Here is a 19,392-nt window from a genome sequence, read left to right on the forward strand (position 1 = left end):
TTTTACAAAGGAAAGCAACAACAAAATCAATATGGACAAACACTCATATAACACAAGAAAAACACTTAAAAAATGCAAATAATAAATAAACATTAAATGCATAAAAAGAAAAATGTGAAATTTGAGTAGACATTTTACAAAAAAATTTGTAATATATATATATATATACACTGGCGATCAAAATTAGAGAACAATTTAAAAATAATTGAACAATTCTGAAATAATGTCATTTTCACTGCTCAGCAGTTGATGGATTTTTTGTCCCGCCTATATCATGCTACCAGAACATCTTTTTTCACAAAATAACAAAGGCATTTCAACAAAAAACATTGTTTTGCCGAAAACACACTGATCAAAATTAGAGAACACTTTCAGATACCTCCTAGTTATTGGTGTCAATCTGGCATCTGGCGCTAATTCCCTTGATTATCTGTCAACCCCTATTTACCTGGCAGCCTAATTTCCAGTTTCACTGACTCTTTAAGATAGAGGACGGTTCTAAAGTGACTGAAAGCCTTCGGCAGCAAGTTGTCCAGATGAAGGCCAAAGGGATGACCCTATCAGCCATAGCAAGACAAGTTAGTCGTTCCAAATATGTGATTTCACGAATACTAAATCTTTACAACATCACAACTCATTCAAGTCCCTCAAGAAGGCTGGTCATCCACAGAAGAGATGCCAGGATACTACAGGAGAATCTCAATGGGCAATCGTTTTTACACTAAAGCTGGAACTGCTCACAAGTTCAGCACTGTACAGGGTACAGATCTGTCTCGTTATACAGTCTCAATGTTTAAGAGCATTTGGATTGAAAGCCCACTCTGCAGTCACCAAACCTCTCATTAGCAGAAAGAATCAAAAGGCAAGAATAAGCTTTGCTGAGGAGCATGCAGTGTGGACAGAGGAGAACTGCTCCAAAGTTCACTTCAGTGATGAAAGCAAGTTTAATTTATTTGGGTCTGATGGGAAACATTATGTTCGGCGACAAACTGGAGAAAGAATGAACCCAAAGTTTATCAAGAAGTCAGTAAAAAGTGGACGAGGAAGTGTCATGGTTTGGGGCATGTTTCTTGCAAGCAGAAGTTGGGCCTCTACAGGTATATGGCAGAGGGAAGGCAAATGTTTATCAGAACCTTCTTCAACAACATATGGTTGCTTCCCTGCGTTTATTACCTAATCAGCTCGCAGTGTTCAAGCAGGAAAACGTGTCATGTCACACAGCAAAATGGGTAAAGCAGTTCCTTGAAACTGAAAACATTGAAATAATGACATGGTCTGCCCAGAGTCCTGACCTCAACCCAATAGAGAACCTCTGGAAAATCTTTGGCGACAAAGTTATGGCCAAGAAACCCATTACAGTCACTGAACTGTCGAGAAGACTGGAAGAAGAGTGGGCCAAAATCACAGCAGAGCAGTGTGAGAGACTAGTGCTGTCTTGTGGCCACAGATGTGCTGAAGTCATTCAGAGCAGAGGCCTGTACACTTCATACTAATTGCTGACTGTTGTAACCTTTAGAAATTTTGCTGTAATCTTTTTCCATGCTACAGTCATTGTTGTTCTCTAATTTTGATCAGTGTATTTTCTGCAAAATAATGTTTTTTTGTTGAAATGCCTTTGTTATTTTGGGGAAAAGGTGTTCTGGTTGCATGGTATAGACGGGACAAAAAATCCTTCAACTGTTGAGCTGTGAAGATGACATTATTTCAGAATTGTTCAATTATTTATAAATTATTCTCTAATTTTGATCGCCAGTGTATATTGGCCTTTATTTGATATTTGCAAATTACTTGAAGATACTTGAAGAAAATACTTGAGATTGAGATGCAGTTCATTTTTTTTTTATTAAACATAAAAAAATGGCAAATTATTTCAGAATAGACTCTTTTCACATGACGTCAAGCAGTGTCTGGTTTCACTTCACACAGTGTATCTTTACTTCCACCTACACAGAACTCCACATAAAGAATTAACCCAGTCAGCTGTATATTTACTACATATATGGTTAGATTGTCACTACAGCTGTGTTCTAACAAAAAGAAGACTGCATTTTAATTATAAGATTAAATGCAGTATTATTAAATTATGAAATTATTTGTAACTTATTAATAAGGGTAAAAGGTGTACAGATATTAAATTCAAAACACCCAGTAGGTGGCGGCAGGACACTGTCTAATGGTAAAATTCATTCAAATGGAGAAACAGAAAAAAAAACATTTATGGATCAGTGATGAAACTGATTGCATTTCTAGATTAAATACTTACCAGATAATATGAGAAAATTTAATGAAGAGTTTTTCTTACGCTGGAACGTTCACATAACAAATAATACACATTTATATACATAGCACATCAAAGTAAAAATAAATACATTATTGAGGAAATAAACTGAATTAATAAGTGAAAGAGTAGCAAACATACAATTTTCTTGATAAACAATACCTTATTAATAACTTAAACAATCGTTTTCAAACTCAAAGCGGTTAAGTATTGAAAGAGAAATATTTCAACACGTCCAACACTTTAACAGACTTAAATCACAATGTGCAATGTTAATATTTTTAGTTGTAAATTTTCCAGAGAACTCAGAAGGGTAAAACGGAACTAAAAATACACAGCGTTGCCCAGAGGGGAAAGTGAAGAGACATCATTGTGAAAAGGGTTTATTAAATTTCCTTATTTTTTAGTACACTGACAGAAATAAAGTAAATTACATGGGGCTACTTTATTTATTTATTTATTTATAAAATAAATTACATTTCAATCATATTTTGATATCCAAATAAGGGATATTATATTATATTATATTATATTATATTATATTATATTATATTATATTATATTATATTATATTATATTATATTATATTATATTATATTATATTATATTATATTATCAGCTCAAATTTCTTGATTGTGACAGACCTTCATACACTTATCAAAATGTTTTTTCTTTAAGTACAAAAATAAAGGAAATGGTGATGTGTTTCAGCTTAAAGACAAAGTTAGAATAAAAAACAACTTTTCCATCTTCTCTGTGCTCCTGACCCACATCACACACTCTCTACAGCACTTTACAGGAAACAGCTGAGGGCAGGAAACCGTTCAACAGCAGTAGTTCATGTGCGTTTAGGAAAAAAAAGTTACGTCGCACTTCTATCTTCTCTAAACACACTTAGAATATTTGATTATTTAATCGGTCTCTACAATATATATATGTTATATATAACAACAACAAAAAGCAATAAAAGGCATACTGTATACAGTAGTACACGTGTGTGCATGAATGTGATGAATATGTGTGTTATGGGTTTTGCCCTAACCTGTGGGACAGTAGCGACCCTCCGCACACCTCTTGCAAGCTGCCCTACTTGTCTGACCCAGTTGTCCTCCTGCGGTTCCAGCAGGGCAAGGTGACCCGTGCGGCACACCAGTGCCCTCCTCACAGTAATACCCTTGTGGGCACAGGAACTGGGAGCTCGGCCTCCGAGAAGTGCCCTCCAAACAGTAAAACCCTAGGAAGAACAAACACATACGCTTTTCACATGCAGTTTTTTGTCTGCTATATAATAGTGAAGTATGTCATTTCAGATACAATCTGTGTTTTAGGCAAGATTTTTACTGCAATTCTTTCTGTAGTTTCTGTAGGTGACAAAATGAAAATTCTTGCTAGACCTGCATGATTTATTGTTTTTAAACTGAAATCGCAATTTAAAAGGGTTTGATTCTCAAATCGCAACAGCTGCAATTATTTTGATGCGCCATCAAATATGGTAAACAGCGTATCATTTTTGGATGATCTGGCAGAATGTAGGCCTTACAAGTGAGTCATTGGCTGCCTCACAAATCACATATTGCCTAAAACAGTATGAGAAATAGTATTATGTCTGAACACAGTACTTAAAACTATGGGGAAAATGATAATCTGAAGAGTTAACTGGACACTTTACTAACCCAAGGTACCATAGGAGAGAGTTCATAAACGGAAGTGAAGCAGCCAGATCACGCCAGTAGATCATATCCAGATTGCATTCATAATGCATATTTTCATATAAACAAAAGAAACATTCTAATGGTCACAGATTAATTACTTAATCAAAACAAATACTTATTCAGACATGCACTTTCATTAAAGGAATAGTTCACCCAAAATTAAAATTCCTACACTATTTACTCAGGCGATTCTAAACTTCTTGTGTTGAACAAAAAACAAAATATTCTGAAAAATGTTGGAAGAAAGCAGTCAATGACATCCATAGTAGGAACAAAAAACACGATAGAAGTCAATAGCTGTTTTTGTTCAAAACAATTCAGTATGCCTTTGAAAAGAAGAAGAAATAAAGGAAAAAAAAACACTCAAACTAGTTTGGGACAAGTGGAAGATGAGTAAATGATGAATTATTTCTGGGTGAACTATCCTTTTAAATTCAACAAACTAATTTTAACAAACCATTTAATTAAGGAATTTTGTATAAGGCATAATGCTGTATCTAAGTTAACCCAAAACGTCAAACCCCAAAGGGTATACATGGAAATATTTCAATCATAAGCAAAATTACTAAAGCTCAGATTGCTATTGGATTCACTGAATTTCATCCGTGGACTTTTATTAAGCACTGATAAATATGACTGCACCTTATATTCCAAATCGAATGGATTCCTATAGGAAGAGTTGGTTTACACTTTCTACTTTTTTGTCGATCTTTATTACACACTTTATCCAACCAATACTGTGTTAAAATGTAAGCCTCTCAATATAAACTTTATTTGCTGTTAAAAAAAAATTGCTATTTTCATTTTTTTAGACAGAATTCTTAAAAAAATGCATTGAACTCATGAATGCAAAAAAGTTACATTAAACTAAATATGACAGGTTATATTACAATAAATATGAAATAAAGTTTGAGCAACGTATTAAATAGTAACTTTGATAGTGAGAGTCAAATAACAGATGACAGAGCATGCTATCATCAACTAATCTGTTTTGGTCAAAGCGTAAAGTTCTGATATTCAGTAAGTAGTTCTGATATTGAGAAATAATATATCCTTGAGCTCTATCTAGAGTTTGCTATATTTTCTTACACCATTACAGTGTTCTCTTCTGTGTGTTGTCTTCCAATTCAGCACATTTATTAGACTTGCTTTAATTAAATAATTCTATATAAGACTTTTGGTTTGCTCAACAAATTGATACACAACCTGAAATATATATAACAAAATGAGAAAGTTCAACATCATCAATAGTATGCAATCTCAATGCTCTTAACATCTTAACATTAAACATAGATGTACAATTAATAAACACACTGTAAAAATACAGGATTCCTTACAATTCCTTCATGTTGTTCTTACCAATTTAATTAAATTGAACCTAAAACAATTAAGTTGTCCAAAAACAAAACTTACAAATTGTGTTGGTTCAACTCATATTAAATAAGTAGCATGAAAAAGCAGCAAATGTCTTTTTTTGAGTGCAGTATTAATTTAAGTTCACAGGACTAACTATTTTTTGTTTGATGAAAACACAGACCAACTTTAATTAGATTAAGCTCGAGGAATTTATTAAGCTAACTGCTTAACTGTGACATTAGCAAATGAATACAGAGGTCACAAAAATAAATAACCTGAAAAAATATATACAAGTACCTGCCGGACAGATAGCACAGTCCCTCTCTCTTTGCAGCCCCTCTTTCGGTCCATAAGTTCCCTCCGGACACTGTATCGCAATATTTGCCACACAGTAATGCCCTGCAAAAACAAACCTTGGCACTCAAAATGTGGCACCGAATGTGAAAAGCATCCAACCCAACCTGACACACAGACTCACCCGCAGGACACACAACACAGTCTGATCTCTCTCCATCTCTGTATGTCCCCGAGGGACAAGAGATAAGCTGTCTTGACCTCGGACCAAGATGAGACTGTCCCCTTGACCAGAACGGAGTCACTGTACTCCTGCAGACTGAGGAGCCATTGCATTTTTTACACTCAGTCTGGCCCGGCATGTCTGAATAATAGCCCACAGGACAAGGAAGAGGCGCAGACATCTTTTTATCCGGACAATGGCTTCCTTAAAGAGGAATTGAAATTGAATTCTGCGTCTGTAAGCGTGTATGCCTGTTGTAACACTGACGCTTGTGTTTATTTTGCCTTTAAAAGGTGCAAGACATCAAATGCACGTGAATTAAACATGGGAGTGGATGTTTACCTGTGGGACACTGCTGACACTGAGCACTGCATAGAGTGGAATAGTAGCCTTCAGCACACTCAACACACTCCGTCTGGTTCAGGTTTGGTTCTTCTCCTGGGCCACACTAATGGTATAATATGCAGATAAAAATATAATCAAATAGACAACGTGCAATTTTACCAATAGGAGAAAAAGTACTCTCTTAAAGGGATAGTTCACCCGAAATGATAATCAAATGTGGTTTAAACATGTATGAGATTCTTTCTTCTGTTGAAAACAAAAGAACAATGTTTTGAAAAATGTTGGTTGATGGGGGGAAATGAATTTCTTTTTATTACTTTTGTGTCTTTATTTTTTAGTAGAAATTTTTTTTAAAAAAACAACAAATTAATCAACCTTTTTCTTTAGTATGATACCATATATTAACAAAGCATACTTCTTTCTTACTGTGTTGCATACTTCTAAGAAGGAACTGCTAACAAGAGGGAAGTAGCAGAATAAGAATAAATATAGTGCGGTGGGCCTTGTTCCAGGCTTGACTTGTCACAAGGAGCTGGATGCTTGTAGAAGTTGTAAAATGTATTGAAGACGCACTTAATTGTTCATTTCTGGTATGCAGAAAGAGGAAGTATGTTTGGGTACAACAGCCAAGGGACTGCAAAATGACTGATAAGTGACGTTACACCAAAACTCCAACTGTTAATATCATTTGTGTATACTAGAGTGAGGGAAATGCAAGTTAGTTATGCGCCTCCTTAATATAATTCTTCTATTGCATTGGGGTAATGTAACCCTGCCACACCCTCTGCTCGTGACAAACCCAGAGCTCTGTCCTCAAATTATTTATTTGTATCTAATAAAATACTAATATTTTTGACATTGAAGAAAACCCAATCAGACCTTTTTTTATTGAACACACATGAAATTGGCTAGATATTCCAATAGTACCCATTAACTTCCACAGTAATAGTTTAAAATCTTTGCTTTTGTGTTTAACAGAAGGTAGAACAACTAAACTGGCTTTGAACAAGTAAAGGGTGAGTAAATGATGACAGAGATTTCATTTTTCTGTGAGCTGTCCCTTTAAGGCAAAGCAAACTGCAAACATTTTAAATGTTTTAAATTTTTGGGTCTAATGTCAAGAAATCATACTTTTAAGTCTATTTTTGAACCTTACTTTATCCTTTGTTAGGATTCTTTTGTTAAAGACGTATGCATTTTAGCGCAAAATTCATTTAATATAACCTCATTTACATATTTAACCATACCAGTGTAAAAACAATAATTCATACATTTTCTTTCAACTTAGTCCCTGATTAGGGGTCTCCACAGAAGAATGAGCTGCCAACACATGCCAAAGTAGTTTAAAAACATTTACATTAATACATTCCACAATTTACTGGGGAAGTATGTTCTAACTATTTTCAATTTTTAAAAACCCTATTCATCTTCAACGTCTTGCCTTAAGGCTCCGATATTGTGATGTCATTAGGTTAAAACGAAGTTCGCTTGGCGTTCGAAACATCTTGCCAAAGTGAATTTTCCAGAAAAGTTCACCATGGCTGGTAAACGCCTTCTAACTCCCATTGGTCAGTGCTGATTATGTAATAGGCAGGTAAACGCAGATACTCCACCTTCTATTTTTTTTTTCAACTCAGTTGCTGCATTGAATATCAGCATCGGGGTATATCGGGGTCTTTAGGCTTAAATCAGTTTGTACCTTCATTTGAAAACCATCTATGCAAACAAAACCAAAGGGGCACGGCAGGCAGCGGCTGAGTCCCTCTGGAGAAAACTGTCCCGACAGACATGCTGTGAGGTTGCTTGATGTGCTGTCACAGGAGAAACCAGCAGGACACAGCCGGCATTCCATGCGGTCTTCTGTACTAACCAAACCGGCGACACAGGGCTGTAAACACACGTCAATAGTTAAATTCCAGCATTTATTTACAACTATGTCATTTTTATTAGTAGGTGTCTTTGATATGTACATTGTACTGTATTCATTATGATAAGATGCTATTGTAGTAGGATATGAAAAAGACTAGGGGGTAGATTTATGTGTACGGTCAATAATATAATTATAGATGTACTGTGTATACAGAGACAGTTTATTCCACTGTGACCTCTAAATTACAGACTAAGCCAAAGGAAAATTAATGAATGAATGTATGGTATATAAGGGAGGTTAATTGCAGATGCAGACATTTTATAAGTATACAACAAAAACATTTAAGCACATAATAACTACATCAAATGATTACTTTGAAATGTCAGTACATGCTAATTTTAGTATGTAATTAGGTTTAAGAGATTGATTTTAAGTCACTTTTATTTCTATTGCCCTTTATATAATGTAAATTGTGTAAAAGCCACTTTACATGACTAAAAAGGGTCAAAATAAACTAAAGCGTGAAAATATTTCACTTTGTGGGACATAATCAGCGTTATGTGAAGGTGGAATTCTGGTGTTGTTATCTAGTTAGATATAAACTGATTCAGTTTAATACGATTACAACTGTATAAAAACTTAGTAAAAACTATTATTATTATTATCATTATTATACTATATCATAGGGCTATTATACTTAACCAAAACTACTTTGTTACTTGAAACCAAAGACAAATATTTACTGGCATTTTGTTTATAATATCAGACTTATTTTATTTCATGGACAGTGCAAGAAATATTTTAAATTAGTTTTCCTTTTTTTTACTTTAGGTTAACCTATTTATTCATTTATTTTCTTTTTCAGCTTAGTCCCTTTATTAATCAGGGGTCGCCAAAGAGGAATGAACCGCTAAAACCGCTATAAATATATATAGTGTATACAGCCTACACACAGAAGCATATATACAGTTCAAACATATACATACATTACAGTATGAAATAGAAAATATAAATGAACTATATAAATGCAAAATAAATAAATAAATACCTGGCAGTCCTGAACACTGCTTTTCCCAGTATAAGGGTTGAACATACCAGCTGGGCATTTTCTAGGTGCAGACACATTTCCAAAGCAACTGAAACATCAAGAAATATAGACAGTTCAAATCAGAATTATTAGCCCCCTTTGATTTTTTTTCTATTTTAAATATTTCCCAAATGATGTTTAACTGAGCAAAGAAATTTTCACAGTATATCTGATATTTTTTTTTCCTCTGGAGAAAGTCCTATTTGTTTTATTTCGGCTAAAGTAAAAGCAGTTTTAAATTTTTTTTAAACCATTTTAAGGTCAAAATTATTTGCCCAGAACAATTATTGTCTGCATAACAAACCACTGTTGGACAATAACTTGCCTAATTACACTAACCTTACCCTAATTAACCTAGTTAATCCTTTAAATGTCCCTTTAAGCTGTATAGAAGTGTCTTAAAAATATCTAGTCAAATATTATTTACTGTCATCATGGCAAAAATAAAATAAAACAGTTATTAGAAATGAGTTAGAAACTATTATGTTAAGAAATGTGTTAAAAAATCACATAAACAGGAATTGGGGGAAAAAATAAAGATCATTATTATATATTTTTTTATAATATATAACTAGAAGGTTTTATGCAATTACAAAAAATCTCCAAAAATCAATCTTACTAGTGCCCTGCAGGACATTCGAGGCAGATCCCAGATGAAAAGTAGCTTCCCTCCGGACATTCAGTTTGAGTCTGATTACAGCAGATTAAACACTCGGAACATTCAGGCCTTTCGTCAGATCCTGCATTATCAGCATATTACAAAACAATCATCACCAGTTGCATCAGTAATTAATAAACACTGTATTATTGATAACAGGGGATTTAGAGTGAATTTAATCTTATGCCGATAGAGCCTACCTGACACAAACACATTCCTTTTTAGTCTGAAGCCACTCCATGTTAGATAGAAAAGAAAGAAAAGAAAATATCGCTCCATGGCGATCGTCTGTTAAGCTACCGATTGCATGGCACTGGACTTCTGTCCTCAGCCGCTCTATAGCCCTTTTAAGTCTATCAGTGAATAGGGACACCTCAATAATTGAAAGTGAAATTCAAGCCATGTAACTTAATTCCAGCCAGTAGCCAGTGATACAGTCATTGGGCAGAACTGTGAACTTCGCTGCGGCTTGAATATCAGTGTTTTTAAACCATGGACTGTACAGGATCTTATTTACCTTCAGATTTCGTAATGTTAGGACAATAAATATTGCACACCTAAAGGCAGTTCCAGTTGAATTGATGCTATCCATGAATCATGTGTAATGACATTTGTGAATGGATGGTTTTGAAATGAATGGCTCTTTTAAAAAGGAGTTTCTTTTTCCTCATATTTGTTTTCTATTGGTGACTCTTTTATCCTTTTGATTCTGGAGTTATTTTGGCATAAATATTGAGTGTTACACAATATTTAAACAATTTTAATGTACGACACAAATATTAGAATTAGTCAGAATTATTAGCCCCCCTGAATTATTAGCCCCCCTGTTTATTTATTTCCCCAATTTCCGTTTAACGGAGAGAAGATTTTTTTCAACACATTTCTAAACATAATAATTTTTATAACTCATCTCTAATAACTGATTTTTTTTTTGCCATGATGACAGTAAATAATATTTGACTAGATAATTTTTAAGACACTTCTATACAGCTTAAATTGACATTTAAAAGCTTAACTAGGTTAATTAGGTTAACATATTTAGGTTTTTACATATTGTCTTTCATTTAATTTTTTGTTAGTTTTAGTAATTTTGTTGTTTTTGCATATATTAGTGCTATAAGCTAAATATACTGTATTAGTTTGTCTCTAGTTCTTATAGTGTTTTAGCAGTTTCAGTTTCACAAAACAGCAGTTTGTCACTGAGATATTATCGACTATTACTTTATTCCTTCATAATATTTAGTTTTTATTTTAAGATTTTTGTTTTCATCTTAATTAAATTATTTTAGTGAAACTGCATTTGTCTTTTTAAAATATGCACATCATTTTTGTCCGTCTATTTCAGTTTTAGTTTTTCAGTACAGACTCAAACTAAATGAAATATTTTTATACATTATACACTATATATATGGATGGCTTTAGGCTTTAGTTTTACTTGCTACAATAACTCTGAAAGAAAGATAGTATTAGAACAGTAAATAGGATACATTTTTAAAAACCCACTGTAAGACACATTATATACAGCACACTGTACACTTTGGGTTTAGATCAAATTAAAACAGAGTAAAATAGTGTTTTGTGGTAAAGTGAAGTCATGTTTCCTTTTCCTTTGCACCCTGCAGCTGTGCAAACCGTCCTAACCCCAAGTTTCCACTGCAAAACATGAATGCGATCCAGTTTACTGCAGCAATCGGCTGATAAATTAATCAAACTGCTGGGAAAGACACTTTGATTCATTAACATGGACGTTATCAAGAGTCAGGCTGTGAGCCTCTTTTAATATCACCCATGTAATTTCCATTTAAATTGTTTAGAGCCGTGGAAAATGTAAATAAGATTAAAACAACAATCCGCAAGCTTTGTCGTGAATCAAACGTGTTAGAACTGCAGCATTTGTCACTCGTCTAAATGTATCATCTGTATTCAATTCATTTATAATATAGATTACATTAATTATGTACATTTTTTTAAAGTTAAATTATTCATGAAAACCATAGTGTCATGCAAATGAACTAGGGAACGGCCCAATCACATAGTGCCATGCTTTACAATGTACCAACAGCTCAGTTAACCACATTTTCCGGAGGAAGGTACTATTTGTGAACCAAGCCCACCTCCAGTGGAGAAGCTTTCTTGAGATTTTTTTTTTACATATGGCATAAACTATTTATCATTTCTGTATGCTGATACATGAATACTTATTTTGAATGAATGCCAAGCCATGTTTCTGATTCCTGTGGTGCTGCTTTTACAATTAGGATTCCAAGGTAATGGAGACATCACACTACTTCTTTTATTTATTATGAATAAATTGTACCCTCTAGTTAGTTTTAATGTATTAAAATCTTTTAATTATAGGTTTATAGGAGTAATTATAGGTTTCAATAACATAAATGCATTTTATATGAATATATATTTTTGGTATTTAATTGCTACTTGCAATTTAGCTGTTTTTGACATTTTAGATGTTTGTTCCTTCCAATTTTAGTTATTTAAATTTAAAGTTAAAAGGTAAAGTTCACCCAAATAATGATAATACCTTTATAAGTTACTCTAATTTCACTTGTTCAAAATCTGTTTAAGTTTCTTTCTTCTGCTGAAGAGAAAAGAAGCTATGGTTCCAGGTTTTCATTTAAATATTTTTATCGCTACTAGATTTTTTTTGTCTTTTTGTTTTAGTTATTTTTAGAGTTTTTAGCACCTTAGATGTTTGCATAGAAATGTCTAACAGTATTTAAATGAATTTAAAAATACAATTTCTAAACTTTATTGGTCTTTACAGTTGCTGTAAGAGGTATGAATGCCGGAATCCAGCATGAGTTTAAAAATGCAAGACTTGAAGAGCCGCTTACCTTAAACTGTACCTACAACTGTTCCAGCGGCTTCACTCGTGGGTCGTGGAAATGGGAAAAAACTCTGGAATGTAGCAATTGCCTCTGGAAAGAGAGTCAAACAAAATTAGGGGACATGTGCAGTGTGGGCTTGTACACATCTCGTCTAACTATAGAGCAAGCACGTTATAACTATTCTTGCCTTTCTGAAGAGAGTGACCATCCAGGCCTTCCTATTAAAACTGAACTTCTGGTCACTATACAAATCCATGGTAAGAGGTGTTTGAATTTTGTTTCCAATTACACATCCCAGTCCATTGCTTAAAACATATATCAATTGCTTCTTACAGATGAGTCTGAAGAACAAGTACCATCCCCTAAAGATGTAGCTGGTGAGTCTAATGGACCAGATTTACTAACAGCGCAAACACTCGTTTTAATATTAGATACCTACTGTTTGGACTTACAAAACATTGGCTGAACTTATTGCTAATTCATTTGTAGGAGTTCCCCTTAAGATGCAAAATTTAGGATAGAATTTAAATTAATTGCGATTTACTAGGTTTGCGATGGTCATGTTCTTTTTGTGTTGTTTTTTTAAAGGGTTAGTTCACCCAAATATGACAACTCTGTTATTAATTACTCACTCGCATGTGGTTTCAGGCCCCTGCAACCTTAATTTGTCTTTGAAACAGATATTTAAGATGACATCCGAGAGCTTTCTCATCCTCTATAGACAGAAATATACTAGTTTGTATCACTGCAGAGTTTAACCATAGTGTGAAAGTTTATAATTTGCATGTGTGTTTAAGGCCTGTGACTGAGTTTAAAGCATTCAGGCACAAGAAACTGTACAGTTTGTAACTTTAATGAAGTTATGATGATTAAATTCATGGAATATTTTTATACAATGAAAACTAAACAATGTTGAATTTCTGAACCTGAATTCTGTTTTGACTCCCCAGAAAACTATAATGATCTGTTTGTTTCTCTATCATTTTTCATCTGTTGTATTTGCTTTTTAATTTGTATTTTATATAGTTCACTCCCCTGTACAGAATCATCCCAATTAATCTAAATAATCATTCTTTCCAAATATAACTATTCAAGCCATCTGCTGAAACTGTATTCAAATCACAATATAAATAGTAGAAAAACAAAACATTGCAATGTCAGTTATTTCCAATATCGTGCAGCCATAATTCAAAGTACAGAAAACAAACAAAAAACATGGTCAAAACATTTTAAATGACTTCAGTGTGTCCGAGGACACCTAATACAGCCAAAAAAAAAAGTTACAAAATAATAAAATAAATACAATTTATGTTCTATGGACAATACAATGTTTGTGTGTCACACTACTAACTCTAAAGGCAGTATGTGGTACTTCCCTTCATAAACAACCATCCTGGCGATATGATGCAGGTGAGATATAAAGTAGGAAAATAACGTTGTATTTAAAATTTGTTCTTGGAGCTTCAGCTGAACCACCAAAGTCACATTGAATGTTTTGACATTCATCTGGTTACCTTTTTGGAATCAAAATGCCTTGGGACTCTTGCTCTCTATGGAGGATGAGCTCTTGAATTTCATTTAAAATATCTTAATTTGTGTTCAAAAGATGAACAACGGTCTCAAAATGGGGGTGAGTAATCAAACACATCATTTTTATTCTTGGGTGAACTAATCTTTTTGAAGCCTCCCAAAAAATTGATTGAAAATATACGCTGTGTTGTAAATAACAATGTTTTGAATTTAAAATAATTGAGCAAAAGGTTAAACGAAACATACACAAGTGGGGCAAAAATATGTTTCAGGTTTAGAAGCAATTAGAGTTTGGTCCAAATGCCAAAAACTTTTTACACACACATGTAGGTGAGAGACAATAAAGTCAATAGTTGTGGAACTCCAGTAAGGCTATTTCATTCACTTAAACATCAAATGTACAAATTAATTATTTTTTAAAGGGATGGTTCACACAAAAATTTTAATTCTGTCAACATTTACTTCCCCTCCATTTCTTCAAAAACCAGTTTGTGCTTCTTTTTTTTTTTTCTTCTGTTAAACACAAAGAAGACATACTCATAAATCTTGGGAAACCAAACATGTTACTCAACAAAAAATGGAAGGTTAATAAATATCATGTTTTGTGTTAACAGTGGAAAGAAACTCATAAAAGTTTAGAATCTCTAAACATTCTTTTAAAATTTTTACATTTGGGTTAACTATCCTTTTAATATACATGATGTCGATGTATTTCCAATGTAGAACAATGTTACCTGCTTGACGAATAGTAAAATGTATCAAAAATGCCCTTGCCTAGCCACAGTCAACTACTATGATCTGAGCAAAAATGACTATGAGCAGAGTGCACAGTATCAAAAATAATACTAAACTTCTTTTAATAGATCATTATGGAAATGAGCATTCATTTGCAGTCAGTAGAATCCCTTACAAAACGTCCAAATAGTTTCACTGGTACTTTAATAAGATAACAACATCACATTAATTTACCCAGTAAATCTGTCTCTCTATACACAATTATGTGTGTGTAAAAGAATATTTCTACATCCGGTGCTATTTCTATTGGCTTGCAATATACAGTTGAAGTCAGAATTATTAGCGCACCTTTGAATTTATTTTTTCTTTTTTTAAATATTTCCCAAATGCTGTTTAACGGAGCAAGGAAATTTTCACAGTTATCTAATAATATTTTTTTCTTCTGGAGGAAGTCTTTTTATTTTATTTTAGCTAGAATAAAAGCAATTTTTACTTTTTTAAACACCATTTTAAGAACAAAATGATTAGCCCCTTTAAGCTATTTATTTTTTTAATAGTCTTAAGAACAAACCATCCTTATACAATAACTTGCCTATTTACACTAACCTGCCCTAGTGAAGCCTTTAAATGTTACTTTAAGCTTTGTAGAAGTGTCTTAAAAACTTTTGTTTGTCTTTACTATTTCTAGTAAAATATTATTTACTGTCATCATGGCAAAGATAAAATAAATCAGCTATAGGAAATGAGTTATTAAAACGTTTATGTTAAGAATTGTATTGAAAAAATCTTCTCTCCGTTAAACAGAAATTATGGGGGGAAAAATAAACAGGCGGGCTAATAATTCAGGGGGGCTAATAATTCTGACATCAACTGTATATATTTTTTAAATGTTGTCCAGGTCCATCTCTGAGAGTGAAGCTGTACAGGGATCAGACAGAGTCTGAAGAAGTGCTTACATCACTGTCCACCATCGAAGTAACAGCAGAAACTGCACTCTCGCTTCAATGTGTTGCCCTTGACAACAAACACTGTGAAGTGCAGTGGGTCAGAGAAAACAGTACCTTCTCCTTGACTGAAACAAAAGACACAGTGGAGTGGAATAAAATCACTGAAGAGGACAGTGGGCGATACACATGCCAGACCAAAGGCACTTGCATTGATCATCCTATCATTGTGGAGATAAAGGTCATTACATCAGGTGAGGGTTTTTACAATATACCAGCTTCTTTTCAGATTCGCATATAATATAGTCCAATAAAAAAAGCATTTTCCCATACAGATGGACTCACCTGGGCCAAGATGTTCGCAGCCTTTGCCGTGTCTGCAGTGTTTGTCCTGACGGCCCATCTGGTATATCTGTGTTACAGAAGAGGATGTAAGATAACAGATTCCTCTAACATAGCCCATGAAAGGTAATGCACAATTTACACAGTCAATCATTACGAAGTATTATAATGTATCAAATTGCTCTCATTAGCAGTATCTGGTTTCTTTTAGGGTTCCATCCAGAAGTGGAGTGGTGATTAGGCCAATCGCTCAAGGTTTATCTCTATTTATTACACTTTTATCATACAGCATAGTATGAAACATATAAATTAAAAATAACATGATCTTTATTAACACTACACTGTAAACGATTTTTGGCGATTATACAGTATTTAACTGTAATATGAACTCTATTTGCTGTCTTATTACATCTTATTACTTGCGAATGGTTTAAGCCTGCTTGAAACTTTAATGACGATGATGATGATGGTTAAACATCCTTCCTTTTGTCTCAACACCAGAAGCTGAAAGTCTTGTCCATGCTTTTATTATGTCTCATTTAGATTTTTGTAACTCTTTATTTGGGGGTCTGCCAGCCAATTCACTTAAAATGTTACAAAATGTTCAAAACTCAGCCACACGTGTGTTAACTCACACATCATCACGGTCTACCCCTGTACTCCAACAGTTACACTGGTTGCTTGTTAAGTCACGCATTGATTTTAAAACCTTCATTTTAACTTATAAAGCTGTTCATGGTTCTGCTTCTGATTATTTATGTGATCTGATATCTACACCCTCTTCCTCTCGTTATCTACATTCTGCTATAGGGCTCATCTTGTTTTAGCCTTATTGCAAACTCAGCACTATGGGAGGTAGGGCATTCTCCTATTGTGCACCTAAACTGTGGAATGCTCTTCCCACACATCAGGAACGCCAGTTCCCTGGACTGTTTTAACTTCTTAAAACTCACCTTTTCAGTGTTGCTTATATTTTATGAGGCTTTCTTTTTAATCTATATTTCATTTTTTATTGTGTTCTGATGCTCTTAAATTAAATGTATTATTATTATTATTAAACTTTATTGTGGAACTTTCCAAAATAATAAGCAATAATAATATTGAGGGTCAATATATATTTTTATATGTCTTGATACGAGAAGCATTATATTACAAATAATTCTGGAAGATTATATAACACTGAAGAAATATGTAATGTAATGTATTATGCGCATTTATTGTGTATGGTCATACACCCAAAGCGCTTCACAATCATGAGGCTGGGGGGGTCTCTCCACACCACCAGCATTCATTCGGATGATGTGACGGCAGCCACAGTACAATGGCGCCAGTGCCCTCACCACACACCAGCAGTAGGTGGAAAGGAGAGACAGTGATAGAGCCAGTTCAGTGGATGGGGTGATTAGGAGGCCATGATGGGTAAGGGCCTATAAAGTGAAATTGGCCAGGACACCCCTACTCTTTACGAGAAGTGCCATGGGATTTTTAATGACCACAGAGAGTCAGGACCTCGTTTTAATGTCTTTTTCCGAAGGACAGCACCCACTGACAGTATAGTGTCCCCTTCACTTTTACTGGGGAATCAGAACTCACACACCCACAGTGCCCCCTGCTGGCCTCACTAACACCACTTCCAACAGCAACCTAGTTTTCCCAGGTGGTCTCCCATGCAGGTAGTGATCAGGGTCAGCGTTGCTTAGCTTCAGTGAGTAAGCGGTCTTGGACTGCAGGGTGATAAGACTGAGACATAACGTTTTAAAATATAAGTATTTAAAAACTGTAATTTTAAATTGTAATGATAATTCATCAATGTTATTATTTTACTGTATGTTGATTACTTTAATAAGGCACGGAAAATTATGTAATGTTTTAAAAAAATTGTAAGATCTGAAAAAAATCTGAATGTAATATTCGACTCATTTAATTAATTTATATATATTTTTGTATGTATTCCCAGACAGCCAGAGTGATCATGAAGTACCTTATGCTGACATTGTGATCTCTGTGAGAGGATCCAGCAATCCGGATGTATCAGACACCTTCAGCCAGACTTCCAAAAACCAAAGACCAGTGAGAAAAGTCTTATGAATAAATACAATTGTTTAGTAAGCTTTTCTCATTTTTGTCTGATCGTATAGGACCAGACATGTGACAGTGTGAATGTGTTTTTCAGAGATGGAGGGATGAGGCCCAAGCAGGACTTCTGTATGCTTCAGCTGACAGACTGCACATCCACCCTAAAGAGGTCACTAGGAAATTAAGCACAACGTCTGAATATGCTGTAATTACTTACTCTTGTGAGGCTCTTAGTTAGTTACTTACAAAACATGGAATTTTTTTATTTTTAATAAAACAAACAAAAATGTGGAAATCATGAATAGCCCAGTTTCTGTTATCGGCAATTAAAAACCTGTTACACTTTGAATGCATTTGTGAACTTTTGTGTGTGTGTATTTGTGTGTGCGTATTTGTGTGTGTGTGTGTGTGTGTGTGTGTGTGTGTGTGTGTGTGTGTGTGTGTGTATGTGTGTGTGTGTGTGTGTGTGTGTGTGTGTGTGTGTGTGTGTGTGTGTGTGTTTGTGTGTGTGTGTGTGTGTGTGTGTGTGTGTGTGTGTGTGTGTGTGTGTGTGTGTGTGTGTGTGTGTGTGTGTGTTTGTTGCATTCATAGTCCTGGAATAATGATTACTGTTTCACACTTGTTTTGCAACTCATAAAAGCCTTTTTTGAACAGAAAGGTCCATGAAACCAAATGAGCGTAATGCAATTTACAGTGTCTTAAGTTTAACTAATAAATAATGTTTTTCCCAATGTAAGTTTAAAATACTTTCTTGAATTATAACATAAAATGTGAATCACTCCTTAAACCACTACATTGGCATTTGTTACAGGAAATGATACACAGGCTGCATATGAAAAACATACATTACTGCACTTTAGACATTAAACAAGCTAAATGTTCATGTTACGTATGTTCACAAACAATTAAATTTTTATACTGTAAATTGAAAGTGTTTTGATATTGTCAGAAAAAATCTTTTACCTGCAGTAGATTCTCATAACCATCTTTACCTTTGACAAACAAAGGCTTGAATTATAGCTTAAGTTTTTTTTTTTTTTTTGGAAAATCCTGTTTATTCTGTTTTAGTTAGTTAGTTAGTTAGTTAGTTAGTTAG

The 19,392-nt window shown here is 34.0% G+C and overlaps 2 protein-coding genes across 2 annotated transcripts in view; one reads left to right on the forward strand and one right to left on the reverse strand.

The window, feature by feature from the left end:
* The window catches only part of si:ch211-286b4.4, a 90,597-nt gene extending 80,288 nt beyond the window's left edge, over positions 1-10,309 (reverse strand). Inside the window, exons 1-8 of the mRNA XM_087284021.1 lie at positions 10,024-10,309; positions 9,785-9,905; positions 9,127-9,214; positions 7,908-8,096; positions 6,206-6,311; positions 5,825-6,067; positions 5,644-5,745; positions 3,321-3,512 (exon numbers count right to left, since the gene is read on the reverse strand). Coding sequence (XP_087140147.1) covers positions 3,321-3,512; positions 5,644-5,745; positions 5,825-6,067; positions 6,206-6,311; positions 7,908-8,096; positions 9,127-9,214; positions 9,785-9,905; positions 10,024-10,102 — 1,120 coding nt within the window. The 5' untranslated portion in view covers positions 10,103-10,309. The remainder of the gene's footprint in view (positions 1-3,320; positions 3,513-5,643; positions 5,746-5,824; positions 6,068-6,205; positions 6,312-7,907; positions 8,097-9,126; positions 9,215-9,784; positions 9,906-10,023) is intronic.
* A 453-nt stretch (positions 10,310-10,762) lies between these two features.
* On the forward strand, positions 10,763-19,027 carry LOC100005689 (uncharacterized). Its single transcript, XM_087284101.1, has 8 exons — positions 10,763-12,090; positions 12,606-12,926; positions 13,005-13,046; positions 15,833-16,132; positions 16,214-16,346; positions 16,432-16,475; positions 18,178-18,290; positions 18,394-19,027. The coding sequence occupies exons 1-8, from the start codon at positions 12,045-12,047 to the stop codon at positions 18,532-18,534; spliced, it is 1,140 nt and encodes a 379-aa protein (XP_087140227.1). The 5' UTR covers positions 10,763-12,044; the 3' UTR covers positions 18,535-19,027.
* Positions 19,028-19,392: the final 365 nt, after the last annotated feature.

Source organism: Danio rerio, chromosome 15, assembly GCF_052040795.2.
Source record: "Danio rerio strain M-AB ecotype USA chromosome 15, GRCz13ab, whole genome shotgun sequence".
Taxonomy (NCBI): Eukaryota; Metazoa; Chordata; class Actinopteri; order Cypriniformes; family Danionidae; genus Danio; species Danio rerio.

What these genes read in the sequence shown, in the direction of transcription:
- LOC100005689 (XM_087284101.1), top strand. Translation starts at nt 12,045, where the DNA reads ATGTTTCTGATTCCTGTGGTGCTGCTTTTACAATTAGGATTCCAAG. An exon ending in GATAAAGGTCATTACATCAG is followed by an intron (nt 16,133 to 16,213) that starts GTGAGGGTTTTT and finishes TTTCCCATACAG; the next exon opens with ATGGACTCACCTGGGCCAAG. An exon ending in GATTAGGCCAATCGCTCAAG is followed by an intron (nt 16,476 to 18,177) that starts GTTTATCTCTAT and finishes ATGTATTCCCAG; the next exon opens with ACAGCCAGAGTGATCATGAA.